Source organism: Heloderma suspectum, chromosome 6 (assembly GCF_057233095.1).
Source record: "Heloderma suspectum isolate Gila_16-S chromosome 6, 16-S_ref, whole genome shotgun sequence".
In the NCBI taxonomy this organism is placed as follows: Eukaryota; Metazoa; Chordata; class Lepidosauria; order Squamata; family Helodermatidae; genus Heloderma; species Heloderma suspectum.
The window spans coordinates 12,748,273-12,762,501 of NC_139463.1; the positions used below are offsets into that span (position 1 = coordinate 12,748,273).

The 14,229-nt window shown below is 47.6% G+C and overlaps 1 protein-coding gene across 4 annotated transcripts in view; it reads left to right on the plus strand.

The window, feature by feature from the left end:
• NCAPD3 (non-SMC condensin II complex subunit D3) overlaps positions 1-12,846 on the plus strand; it is a 55,465-nt gene extending 42,619 nt beyond the window's left edge. For 2 of the 4 annotated variants that reach the window (XM_084803633.1, XM_084803629.1), the window contains 10 exons: positions 65-198; positions 1,120-1,319; positions 1,962-2,072; positions 3,469-3,645; positions 4,505-4,662; positions 5,824-5,951; positions 6,096-6,173; positions 10,415-10,489; positions 10,603-10,660; positions 11,866-12,846. In XM_084803633.1, the coding sequence (XP_084659759.1) occupies positions 65-198; positions 1,120-1,319; positions 1,962-2,072; positions 3,469-3,645; positions 4,505-4,662; positions 5,824-5,951; positions 6,096-6,173; positions 10,415-10,489; positions 10,603-10,660; positions 11,866-11,977 (1,231 nt within the window). In that variant the 3' untranslated portion in view covers positions 11,978-12,846. The remainder of the gene's footprint in view (positions 1-64; positions 199-1,119; positions 1,320-1,961; positions 2,073-3,468; positions 3,646-4,504; positions 4,663-5,823; positions 5,952-6,095; positions 6,174-10,414; positions 10,490-10,602; positions 10,661-11,865) is intronic. The other 2 variants (XM_084803634.1, XM_084803632.1) reach the window with 1 other exon arrangement.
• Positions 12,847-14,229: the final 1,383 nt, after the last annotated feature.

Consider the following 14,229-nt stretch of genomic DNA (forward strand, 5'->3'; position numbering starts at 1 on the left):
TAAATAAATGTCATGCCCTCTGCGTGTGTCATTCCCCCTAATGAACTGTGTTCCCTTGCTACAGTGAGAAGAATCTCTTTTCCCTGAAGGGCAAAGCAAACAAAGAAAAGCGGATGCTGATTTACAAGTACCTGCTGGAGCATTTTACTGACGAACAGAGATTCAACATCACCTCGAAAATCAGCCTGAACGTCTTAGGTATGGCTGTAGCTTTGGATACAGAATGCAGACATGAAGGGTGCAGTGAGGTCCATGTGAAATTAGAGGGTCCTTCCAAAGCCACCATTCTTTGTGCAAAGGGTTAGGTTAGTGTAGGGCCCAACAGTGGGACCCTGCAGAGTGGCTAAAAATGTGAGCTGGGAAGTTAACTCCTCAGTCATGAACTTGCATTGTAGGGCTGTGGGAAGGGTTGCTGTGCAAGAAGCGCCTTGAACCTTAAAAAATATTATGTAACTGCTAAGTATTATTATCACCTATGCATCGTTATCAGATTGCACATTCCCCAAAATAGGAGCTAATGGCTTATCTACTTACGGCTAATTTTTCCCTCCCTTTTAAAATTCCACAATGTGGTTGTTGGTGCCTGAGATGAATTAGCCTTGTGAAGTGGACTTGGGTGTTGTGCTTGGTGCACTTGCCATTCTTAGAGTGGTGCTTTGGCAAATAAATAGTTTTGCCCGGGACTCAAATCCCTGGGAGTCACTGTTTGAAGATCATTACCTTCTTCAGTTCATCCTTCGGCTGAGCTTACATGATCACTTTGTACAGGGAACACTCGCCAAGAGGTGGAAAATCTAGTCCTCTTCTGCAGTTACCCTTTCTTCCGAATGTGCCAGGTGAAATTCTTCCATTGATAATCAATGCCTTTTGCATGAGAATATCTCTGTTTGATTGGCTGAGGCACATACACAAGAACGAGTAACCACAATTCTTTGAGTGGCTGCATTTACATTCCCAGAGGTGAGATTTGGGTTCTCTGTACAGATCACTCTTAACGAATGGGGCTTTAAAAGCAAGCACATCGTTTTGCATCTCCCAGTAAAACAGCTTGATTGGGCAAACCCTCCCTTGGAACAAAGTAACTTTTAGAAGTAACACTTTCTCCGGCATTGCTTCCAGCCTGCTTTGTGGATGGAGTCCTCCCTCTGGACCTGGAAGCCAGCGAGCTGCTCTCAGACACCTTTGAGATCCTGAGCTGCAAGGAGATCAAGCTGTCAGCCATGAGATCCAAACCGGAGGATGACATCCAGCCCGAGGAGGATGAGCTGGCCATGGCCAACGCTGTCATGCAGGTGGCCCAGAAGAAACTCATCTCACAAGTGAGTATCGCAGCTCCAACGTTCTTGGCGTGAGTGGGCTCTGTGCCAGGCCTGGAAATGTGCTCCACATTCTCCTTCAGGGCTGGCGGTTGTCTAGGAGTGGGTTACTCCCCGCCCCCACTTATTTTGGGGGCAGGGCTGTGCAAATGACTTTGTGCTTTGTCCCTCTCAGTAGAAGGAGCCTCCACCACTTCCAGCCCTTCCTGCCATGCAGCAGCATGGCTTCCATGGAGCTCCAGCTCCATCAACCTGTTGTTGTACAGATTCAACAGGTGTTGATCTAACCCTGACAAGGGAAGCTTTTGCCCCATGGAGGACAAAGCCAGAACTGGCCATATGGAGGGGCACTGCTCAGAGGGGGGTTTCTGGCAAGGATAATCAGGGGGCAACCTCCATTCAGTGCTGATTTTTAAAGACTAGTGTTGAATGTTTAGGAGCTTGAGCAAATAGATATCTGGATTGTTTATTAATTTATTTTGCTATTTAGATCTGCATATGGGTAGTGTCACAAGTAAGCAAGCCTTTGAATTTTGTCTCTCGGACACGGTTGTGCGCTCCCTTTGCAGGGCACCGAACCCCTCCAATTGGTTTGCGTGGAGCTAGTCCTATTCTCCTGAAGCCATTGCTCTGTTCAATCCACAGGTTCAGAAGAAGAATTTTGTAGAAAACATCATTCCAATCATCACTTCGCTGAAGACCTTGTTGGAGCAAAGCCGACTTCCAGCACTGAGGGACCTCATGAACTATCTCCGGGTAATGATTTGTGCCAGTGTCATGCGATTAAAGTGTGAGTCAGAGACAGCCCTGCTCACCGCGTATTGTTGCCCAGTCCTGGTTGCCATGTTGCATTGTGATGCTGCGCATGCTTGCTGTCCTAAGGTAGCGGAACAGCTGAGATAAGAGCAGCAAAGAGGCGTGGGAGTGAGGGGAAGGACATGGCTGCAAGCAAAGGCCTTGGCAGGCTGGTTGGAGGCAGCAGGCCTGATGTAGCCTGCAGGATGCCTATTGAGGAAGAGGGCTGTGTTCTCAGGTTGGGTGTTTAGGGCTCACTTCAAGAAAGAAGCTTTGAACTGTTGGCCTAAATGATGGATGGCCAACTTGCGGTATGGGTACCTAGTATATCTGGACAGGAGCTGGAGGTTCTCTGGGTCTGGTTAGGTCAGGGGGTACAAAGACCCTCAGGCCAAATCCAGCCTGGGGTCACAAGATGGCCCTGCCCCTTTCCCCTGATTGCTTGGTGGTTTCCTGACTTTTGTGCAGATTTTCTACCCGTTCTAAAAGGTTGAAATGCTTCTCTTGAGGTTTATTTACTGGCAGAAAAAGTTTTAAGCTAAAATATGGCCCAACCCACTGGAATGTGGCCCCCTGAGGGCTTCTCTGTAATACAATTCAGCCCTCAGGCTGGAAGAGGTTCAACACCCCTGGGCTAGGATTAGGATATTGGGCCTCCAGTCCAAACTGCCTCCCCAGCACAGCTTTGCTGCCTGCTCCCTGGCTCAGCAGACTGGAGTAGGAGGAATCGCCACTCCATATGTACTGCAATGTAATGTGCATCTAAGAGAGGCACTTTGTCCCACACTTTGGACTTGACTTGCTGCATGCTTGGAAAAAAGGATTGGCAACCACTGGCATATCTTTTAAACTGAGGTAACTGGGACACCAAAAGACACCGGTAGGATGCCGAAGGTTGGGTTAGGAGCACAGGTCATACTCGGAGATAATTCCCTTCCTTCCATGCTTGGTTCCGCAGACTAGAGCAGTCTCCACTGCCTCCCTCAGGACTCTGCTCCAGTTTCTCTCCACATTAGCCAAGGGCTGCTGTACATCCTCCCTCCTAATGTTCACTCCTACCCGGCTCTTCCCATATTTGTCTCCAGCTTGACAATACACAATGCCATGGAGCAAACTTGCATTCAGAGTTCTCTGGCTTTGACTTACTGCAGGCTTGGGAAAGCAGTCAAGAGGCCTTTGTCCTGTCTATCTTGTCAGTCTCTTGAGATCCTGGCTGAGGGTTGGGTGCAGTAACTGGCCATTTCCTAGACCAGGGAGTCAGTTTGTTACTTGCTGCTTTTTGACCCCGGGTGAGTTGGTTTGAAGACGGGCAGAAAGCGTAGCTGGCTAAACCCTCAAACTCCATTCTGTCTTCCAGGAGGTGATGCAAGATTATCGGAATGAGATCAGAGAGTTCTTTGCTGTTGACAAGCAGCTAGCAGCTGAGCTGGAGTATGACATGAAGAAGTACGAAGAGCAACTGGAGCGGGAATCTGAGCAAGGCCAGGAACTGCCTGGAGACACGGAAGCCCTTAATGCTCTGGCAGCAGTGCAGGTACCAGCTCCCACCTCAGCAAGCAGGTGGTTACTTTGCGGTTGCTGGCAACTGTAGCCTTGCCCCTACCCATTTTGCCAATGGGCCAATGGCCAGGGCTCTTCAAAAATAGCCTGCCGGCAAATCCAGCTGGTGCTTTTTGAATGTTTGCAATTGCGTCTCTCCCCACACCCTTTTTAAAAAGAAAAGAAAAAAGGAACAGTTTAGGGTGAGTTTTTATTTTGTTCGGGGAGGGGGGGGAGCATGTCAAATGACCACTTTGCTGTAGACTGAGGCGGCTGAAAACCGGTGCAGGCTGGCCAGGGAGAAAACATGGCCATTGAGGAGCAAAAACAGCTGCATTTGGTCACCTCTATACCACAGACTCTTAGGTTGGTTTTCTCTTAGTTTTATACCACTTTCAGGCTTCTACCGGCCCTCTCCTAAGAATCCTGGGTGTTGTATTCCTAGCAGAGACTTCTCAGCACTCTCTTTGAACTCTCCAGCTACCCCATCCCCAAAACCAAGCCCACCTCAACTCTCTGAAGAGGAGAGAAGACTACTGAAATTAGCTTAAAATCGGTGCCCTCAGACCATCCGTCCCTCTTGCTAGACCGTGGAGCCTCTCACTGGGAGTCACTGTTTCTCAGCCTAGCCCTGTGTCCTCCAAGGATTGCAGGATAAAAGCTCCCAACCTCGCCACAGGCTGAGTGGCCTTGGGGAACTTTATGCTCAGCCTCAGTTTGCTTGTCTCTAAAATGGGAATAATGATGGCTTGCATTGCACAGTCATCATGATACCAGGGGACAGGGCAAAACACCCTGTGTACTGGATAGGCTTCATAATGGCATTTAAGCCCTTCATTTTCTCCTTGACACAGCAGTCTCCCACTTCAGAACGAGCGGCATTGTCAGGCGATCGAACTCAAGTGGCTTCTCCAGCTGCCAGAAGAGATTCCTCACTGTTGAGTTCTCCTCCCCCTTCAGCACCTGCTGGGTTTGCTTCGCTCGGACCAGGCATCTTGACACCTAGGCCCAGGTACACTACTCAGCAGACTCCATTAGTAGATGTTCTCCTTTAAACGCAGCATTCTTTCCTCTCAGTTTTGGACCTGAAAACCACCATTGATGCTTCTGCACCTTTCGGCACATAGACTACTGCAATGCGCACTCTGTGGGGCTGCCGTGGGCTGTTCCAAAGCTTTATTGGATGCAGAATGCAGTGGCCTGTTCCCTGGTGGGGTTATGTCCATCCCCTGCCACAGCTGAGAGTGCTAGTTCTCACCTGCAACCCGCCCCACTCCCCAACAATGTACACACCTTTTGGTGCAGTATTGTGCTAGACAGACTGAGCTGTGAATCAGGCCTCCCTGGTTCTGAATCTCACCTCCCGTCATGCTCACTAGTTGGCCTTAGGCAAGCCCTACAGTTTCTCATCCTCAGTAGTTCATTTGCAACACAGGGGTGATGACCTGCCTTCCAGGGTTGTTGTAAGGACTGTAACCTGCTAATGTATGCGAAGCAGTTTGAACCCTTGAAGCTCAGTTGAAATGTGAAGTATTATTATACCTTATAGCAGCCTTTCCCAACCTGGTGCCCTCATTCCCAGAATCCCCCAGCCAGCTGGCTGGGGGATTCTGGGAATTTTAGTCCAACACCTCTGGTGGGCACACTAGTTTAGGGCAGGCTGCCTTAGAGAGACTGCTTTCCAACCTGCATCTCACCTCAACTTCTTTGCTCAGCCGAGAGTGCCCATGCAGCAGCAGATACAACTGGGGGCCCTTGCAGAGATCATAGAATAGTAGATTTGGAAGGGGCCTATAAGATCATCGAGTCCAACTCCTGTTCCTCTGGAACTGTCTTCCTCTGATATTTGCCAGATCCTTAACTTGAGTATCTTCTGTGGGTTTTCATAGTAGATCTTCACGCATGTGTGTGCTACTGTAAACTGATGGTTTTATGGTGTACTAAACTGTCACTTCATTTTATAAGGTTGCTACCGGCCCCAGGCTTGTGCCAGTACAGCTACTTACAGATCAAAGGCATAGATGCACTGAGTTGCGCATTTCCAAGCGGCTCGTTCTCCAGCGATACGAACACAGCCAGCACCATGTGATGCTCAGTGGATGACATTTCAAGCTTGCTTACTCTGTAGTGACTGAAAGCTCCAGTGATGTTTCTGTCCTTGTTCTCCCCGCAGGAACATGTCCCTGAATACTTTTGCCATCCTCAACTCTGCTAAAAAGGCCATGGAAGCTGCTACCAAGCAGCGCAGCAGGAGCGTGGGAGGAAGGCCCGCATCTCCAGGGAGCAGGCAGAGCAGTAAAGGCAAGCCGTTCACTAGTACATGGATCTTCTGTCGCAGAACAGGTTTAAACGCAAGCAGCTCTGGAACCAAACTAACACTGTGGGCCTAGAGCTGTCTTGCTGGAGACGTCCCCCGCATCTCATGCTTGTCTCCTGTTCTTCTAGCATCCTTTGGCAGTCTCAACCAGCCACCTTCTGGAGCCACCATTCCCCTGGAAGGCCGAGCAATCAGCACCCCCGAGAGTAAGTTTCCACAACAGTGGTGCATTTCTGGAGTGGGTGGGTTATTTCCTCCCTTGAGGAAGGGAGGCAGAGCTGCTTTCAAGGGTCTTCTAGTCAAGCCTTCCCCATCCTGGTGCCCTCCAAGATGTGTTGTACTACAGCTCCCATCATCCACAGGTTAGGGAAGGCTGTCCTAGTCCAGCTGCTCTCTTGCTGGTCCAGCTCATCTGAATGCTGCTCCCAGTGCCAGCACTAGTTAAAAGTGCTGGTGCTATAAGCCCTCACTCACTGGTCCCTTCTTCTCTGGCAGTGTCTTTCTCAAACTTCCAGGTCCCACTTCAAAATGTTAATCCACCTTCCGGGCATCTGCCCCAGGCCAGCACCAACTGCCTGTTCTGCAGAAGAGTATATAGAGATTCTTGCAGTGCAATTATTATTATTATTATTATTATTATTATTATTATTATTATTATTATTATTTTGCCATTATAACAAAACAAACAAAAAGGGGGAAGGAACTACATACAGTAACATCGATATCAAGAACATAAGAAAAACCAGAACAAAAGCATATTCAGCTGCAGCGGCAGGTGGAAAGTGCAATTCCACCTGCTACTGTATGTATAAGATCTTCAGTTTGCAGTATTGGTTCTGACTCCGATCTTGGAAAAGGAATAGAATGGAATCTCTCTGGCCATGCACAGGGGAGCATCTGGACACTGAAGTAAACTCCTGCTATTGACAAACCTGTGTTCGTATGTAAACAGCTCTTTCCGAGACCCTCTCTTCCCAAATCACATTGGATGAGACAGCAAAGGAGCTGTTTCTGGATTCAACCTGTGTTGTGCTACACAATACACACCTCTAAACCCTCTTGCAGGACACTAATATAAATCTAGGGCAGTGTGTACTCCTGGAATCAAATTTCTGCAGCAAGAAAAGCCAGTTTGTGTAAATTATGCAAATCAAGAAAATGTTGCACCTATTTCTGCATCATTTTTCATTCCACTTTTCTTGGCATTGGACCGGAGTAAAGAGCTGTACAGGGTTCATAAGCCATGTCTCTGGCCACCAACAATCCAACAGCCCACCTAGCTTGAGAGGCATTGTTCACACACTCAAGAGCCTACCTTTTTGGCCATAAGGGCTAGAAGCCTGGATTTTTACAGAATGAGATGAACCTGGGGATGCTGGATTTTGTGCTGAAGACCAAATAGTTTTTCTGTTGCACAGGATTGTGGAATACCACTGCCCTGCTTGTATCTTCAAGCAGTTCATAAGTGGTGTGACTCTAATGCTAAAAGTGGTCCTAAAACATGTATGCATGCATTGCTTCTGTGAGGTCATGTGTTCAAATTCTAACGGTGCCAGCAGGAGCCTGTGCCTTTATTTTGGGTGGACCCAAAGCTTGCTGATCGAGCACATACTGTGCAGGCAGAAGGCACAAGGTTCAGTTTCTCATATTTTCAGTTAAAAAGGGATCCCAGGTAAAGACTCTCTCTGAGGCCTCTGGCAACCAGGCTAGTGTGTCTTTTCAAAGCCATGTTGCCATGTTGGCAGCAGGCAGCTGCAGACATCTGACCAGTGTGCCATCCTTTCCCGAACTTGGCTGTGTCGACAGACTCAACATTTAATACCAGATGTCCTCAACTTCCCCTTGTCTGCTTTGCGAGAAGCCTTGGGATGCCACTGCCGTGAAAATCGTGCCTTCCTCCCTGGGGGCTTGCACTGATGCTCCACTCGAGTGACATATGCTGGGGAGGGAGGGGCCTGTTAATCCCACTGTGGGCCAAGGCTTAGAATTCCAGCTTTGCTTCCTCGCAGCGACACAAGCTGCACATCACATTACTGTTGCCTGAGCTGACCAGGACTGAGCTGTTACTGCCAGGCTGGCTCTGGGTTCCACTGTCCTAAAGCAAGAGCGAAGCACTTTTCCCATCTGTTTTATTTCTATTTAAATGACAGTAAGCACAGGGCCACGGTGGCTTAGTGGTTAAGACGCTGAACTGCAGACCGGAAGGTCGGCAGGTCAGCAGTTCGAGACCCGAGTGCTGCGTGACAGAGTGAGCTCCCGTCTTCAGTCCCAGCTTCTGCCAACCTAGCAGTTCGAAAGCAAGAAATTGCAAGTAGATAAATAGGTACCGCCTCGGCGGGAAAGGTAACAGCGTTCCGTGCACCTCAGTGTTCAGTCATGCCGGCCACATGACCACAGAAGCGTCTTCGGACAGCGCTGGCTCTTCGGCTTAGAAACGGGGATGAGCACCGCACCCTAGAGTCGGACACGACTGGTTGGGGACACCTTTACCTTTTTAAGCACAGTTCACCGCCAGTGGGGGAATGCCCTGGGTGGGGGCATTCACCTTTAAAATAGCGACCATGTCTTGCCTCTGCTGCTTCAGTTTTGTCTTGAAATTTCAAAGACAGCATGCTCAAGAAGCACTGGGAAAGAGTGAAGTGCCTAATGGTGGCTTGGAAACGCATTGAATCCACTAGTCCTGTCTGACAGAGAGGACTTGTTCGCATGTCATGTTAAGCCACCGTGGGTTAATTAAACAACCCTCGGATAACCTTAGCACAACGTGCGGGATGTTTAACCCTCGAATAACCCACGATGCCCGGGTTTGCACAACCCAACAAGCCACACTGCAGCTCACATATTCAAAATGGCAGCTGGCAAACACTGCAACCCACCGTGGCTTAAATAAGCTAATAAAAATTATGTAATTAGCTATACAATTACGTAACACCCTGACTGGGTTTGCATGATCACTTCAGCCCACTGTGGCTTAAATAAGCCAGGGTGGGCTGCGGTGATCATGCGAACCTGGTCAGAGTGTTACATAAGGCTATTTCACACACTACATCAAGTGCGAATGTGAGTGAGCATTCTACAGGTATGCTTCTCTGAGAGCCGGTTTGGGCTGTAGTTCCTTGCCCAGCCTATACTGTGCAAAACCTGGTTTGTTCCCACGTGATGTGCAGAATGGCCCTTAGCCTGAGAAGGTTTGTGAGTTGCATATTAGGCTTGCTGCATCTGTTTATGTTACTACCAACCCAAGCTGATGGATGTCTGCTAAAAGCTGCTCCTGTTGCTCACCCAGCAGAAGCTGGTCAGTATCCTGAGGTCTGTTTACACCACAGTCCATTCAGATGTAATGCCAAACCTTGGGTTGCCACTGCATGCATGAGCAGCCACAAGCTGTAGTCCCTCTGTTCTCTTCCCCCTTGCGCACCACAACTTCTGAACTCACTTTTGTGTTCTCTGTAAATGCCGGTTTGCTACTGTTTCCATGCACAGTTTGGCATTGCATCTGAATGCACCGACTGTGTCAGTCTATTGATCTATCTATCCCAGTACTGTCTACTGTATGTGGCAGCAGCTCTTCAGAGTCTCAGGCAGAGGTCTTTACCATCACTTGCTACCTGATCTATTTTTAAATGGAGATGGCAAGGGTTGAACCTGACCTTCCATAGGCAAAATATGTGCTTGACCATGGAATCTGGTCCCTCCCCCAAAGCACCAGCATTTTATTAGCCTGCTTGGCTACACATACCTACATTAAGCCGTTAGTGGTACATCAGTAGCCTTGAAAAGGAGAGGAACAGTCTTCCATCTTTAATAAAGCTCTTTGATGGTCATCTGGAAGTGATTCTTTGCTCGCCCTAGGCAAGCCATTCTTTGCATACCTGGTTAATTTGCCTTGTTTTGTCATTACAACATTGCACCAGTGTGAGGGGGGACTCCTTGGTCCTACTGGGAGGAGGATTTCATTCACTGTTGCGGCTCCCCTATCTCTTTCCTCTTGTGTGCCCTCTGCTCTAACTTCAGTACTACAGCACCTTGAGTTGCAGCACATGAACAAAGTCTTAATTACTGAGAGGTTGCACGTCTACACTTGCATTGCACAACAGGCCTTGGGATGAGGCTGTAAGAAGATGGTCTGGCTAATGTGAGCTGAAACTTGTTGGGTGCCTGGACCAATCATCCTTTGCCCACATTACTTCATTAAGTAGCCTGTCCATTGATGGTGTTAAGTAAAATAATAATCTTTGCAGGCTGCATCTCAGGGCAATTCAACAAAGCCAGCCTTGCAACTAAATCCCGAAAAGTAACTGTTGCCCTTCTTTCTTACATATCCCTGCTGATTAACTGTAACTTGAAAGGAAATAAAGAAGCATTTTGGGAATGCAATTCTTAACTCACCATTAGCATCCAGGCTAGCCGGTACTAATCCTTGTGGTGTGTGTGTGTTTTCCCCCAGAGTCCATTGACAACGTGACCTTTGGCGCTGGAGTCAGCTATATCAGCCTGATGCACACACCAGCGTCGGCTCAAGGTAAACTGCTACTGGTCCTCATCCTGATGCATGCAGTATCTCTCTCTCTCTCTCTCTCTCTCTCAAATGGGGAAGAGTCCGGCATCTTACTATTTCTGCCTTTCCTCTTGCAGAAAAACAAGACCAGGATCCGCAGAGACAGATTGTCTGCTTGGCATCACCTGATAAGCCGTGAGTATAACTGATGGCTTGGCCAGGGACAATCCTGCAGCCACAAGTCTGCTCCTGCCAAATTCACCGCTGACAAAATATAGATTTGTATTTACTTGTTACATTTTTGTCCAAGGAGCTCAGGGTGGCCTACATCATTCTACCCTTTTCTCTCCTCTCAACAACGGTGCATGGTAGGTTAGTCTGAGTGTGTGTGACGGACCCAAAGTCACCCAATGGGATTTGCGGCTAAGTGGGGATTTAAACCTGTGTCTCAGTTCTAGTCCAATGCTCTAACCACTCTGCCACACTGGCTGTCAAATCATAAATGTAATCCATTTGCAGGCACCAATGCTGTAAGTAATTGGCAGAAGTGGTAACTTGTGAAGCCAGCACTACCAGTCCTTTGGTGCTGGATATGGTCCCGTTTGCAAAAGGGTGGAAAGAGAAATGACATGTGTACTATTGTGACGGAGTGAAGAAGCCATTCTTGTTTGTCTTTGGAAAGCCATCCAGATAACCTTGAGTCTCGGAGCTGAAACCCGTGATCAACAGACTGGCATGATGAGAATCTGCTAGTAGACTGTATCACTGTAAAATGTAGATGGAGGAGCATATGTCTGAATGCACCCCCATATTTAAAACCAAAAGCACATCTCCCTCCCTGCACACAGAAAACTAGATGCTAGGGAGATGGATTCTAAGCTAGCTTTTTCCATCACATGCTAGAGATCTGTGTGCAGGGGTGGGGGCATTCAAGAGATTCCCCTTTCCCCACCTATAGTTTTAAATCATATACTCCAGCAACATCCCACGAGTTTGCTGATCATATAAGCTTTTCCTCTCAAGTGTGACTTGTTAAGGGAGCAGAGTCTATGTGCCCACACAATTCCTTGGTCTCTAAAGGGTATCTCACTAATTTCAGTGTAGGCAGCAGCTAAACATAGACATTCCTTTGCATGTAGCCATCTGCCATCTCTATTGAAATTAATTGGGCAATTCACATGTGCAAGAGCTCCCTTTGCACACTGGAGCATTCGCAGGATTCTGGATATGGACAAAGCCTTCGGTAAATCTGCCTCCACCTTTTAAAAAACTGCCATCAACAGTTTTGTGCAGATTTCGGCCATGCAGTAAACCTCTGCGATTGATTTTAGAGTATAATAACTCTAAACACATTCTCTTGAACCCTTTGTTTAAAAACAATGTTCTGCATCATCTTGTAGATCGTCGCAGCCTCAGCAGTGGAAAATAAACTCTCCAGCAAGGGGAAATGACCCACCAAATATAGGCCTGAGGCGGTCCAGCCGTAGGACTCCCCGGAAACCAACCAAATGATGGTTCGTGCTTACCCAAGGCACGGCTCGTACGGAAGCATAATCATGTCTTTATTCCCTCTCTCCACATGGTTTTAATCTCTTTGAAGATCACTGCTTGCATATGTGTAAATACTTCTGTATTCTTGGTACGTCAAGCTTGTTTTTGTAACTGATCTATTGTAAATATCTAGTTCAGTTAGTAGAACTCATTACTGCATTGATTGGGGCAATGTCTGCCCACAGCCTACCCATTTTAGCTTATTTTCTACATGGAGGTCTCTTCTGGACAAATCAAAATAAAACACTGAGGCAGTCAAACCCAGGTCAAAGGGGCTGCAGGTCTGTGAGTTCCTCCTGTTGAACAAACATGTATGATCACGCTCTGAATCTTCCATCACATAGCTAAAAGCACAGCAGTTAGGTCAATTTGCATCCTTGGCCTGTGCCCCATGAGTGATACTCGTGTTCAGTCTTAAATGAAAGAGATAGACTTCCATGGATGAGTCAGTCTGAATCGGACCATACAGTGCTGGAAAAGCCTTTGAAATTATTTCCACGGAAGATTAATACACGTCAAAAAGGGCACACTGCAGTCTATCATCCCTAGCAGCGGATCCTATGCATTTTTCCTTGGAAAACCTAGGTGCGTTTTCTGTGCTAATTTCCACATACAGGGCTTTGAGGAACCATGCCAAAAACATTTCCAGAGAGGAAACTTCCCTTGATAGGAGAGCTTTAGTCAAATAATCACAATGTTTGAAGGACTTTGTGTATACACAGCCGTTGTGTTCTTGGCTTAATAGATTATTTCCTGCTTGTGGACCATGTTAACTCCCGCTGTTATCACTGTGTACACAATAAATGCTTTTTCAGATTCCATGCACAATCACTTGCTTTGACTCAAAACTTATTTGCCTCCTGTAGGTTTTTTTCTTGCTTTGAGTCTTTCCCTCCCTTCTGTAATAGTTTTGTTTCCTTCATAGGTAAATAGCGTAAGGGCCAAAGGTAATCTTGCTTGGTGCAAAGGCACCAATAAAGTTGTGAGAATCTTATTTACACAATGATTTCTAGCCAAAGGCAATAAAGATGGCCTAAGAACATGGCTGTTGTGACCTGCAGAGCCCAATGCAGAGGTGCCGTTCCAGTCCTCCCTGCTTCAAAGGCAACAGAGTTTTTACTAAGCTCCAGCAGCCTGATTCAACCATTGTTTTTGGTTTTGTGTTTTTTAACCTGGACAAGGTAGGCTTCTGTTGCATGGAAGAGAGGCAGATCTAGATGCAAAGAGCAGTACCAGCTCCAGGTTTTTGAGGTCCCTTGGGCAAGACCCCCTCAATTTGCATGCTTATCATTGTCACCAGCTGCTATTGGTCCTCATCTTTCTCACTGCTACTGCTTGCTTGATCAGCAAAGAGCTGATAAAACAAGTAGACTGGCATCTACTGCTCCTCACCACTGCCCCTATTGTGTGGGCCAGAGCACAAGGTCGGTGAAAAAGCAGGCTGCATTGAGGAGCAACTCCAGGGGGCTATTGTCAGTTGGCCCCTGCTGGGACATAGGCCCTCAACAGGTGCCCAGCCATGCCTACCCTTGATGCCGGCCCTGGCAGCAGAGCAAATCTTTTGGAAGGGTCTAGCACTGATGATGCGCCCCTTAGGTGGCAATGGAGCCGATTCTCTTCCAGAGAAGAAACATTTCTCATCTGGCTGCAAAGAGGGCAACCACTGGCTGGGGAACACATGCTTTCAAGTCTAAGGGCTACACGCCCTTTTTTTAAAGCAACAAGGAGGAAGCTGAACTGCGGTCAGTAACATGTTTCTTTCCTGCATTCCTATGCCACTGCAGCATAGGCCGATAACCCTGGGTGATGCTCCCCTTGTGGTTTCACATATGCACTGGTATAGTGCAGTGGCTGAGTTTTTAAAAAAGAATGGGCATCCAGTTCAAAGCTTGCCTCCACCATGAACTCAAGAGGTGGCTTGAAGTAAGCTGCCATTCTCTCAGGCCCATCCACCCTCCCACATCTGCCATGTAGAGATAAGACCTACCTTACCTATATGTGAGGGTTGCCAAATACTCTTTGAGGGGAACACTTCGAACTCAGAAATGCAAAGCACTGTGTCCAAGAAAATTCAAATGCTTTTCTCTTTCCTGGCATCTTTCAAAAATAAGTGTCCAACATATCCTTAGAAGACAGGAGAAGCAGCCCTAAATGGAACGAAGGAACATCTAGCCCATCTCTGAATTTAAACAAGGTCCAGAGCTGGAAGGTTA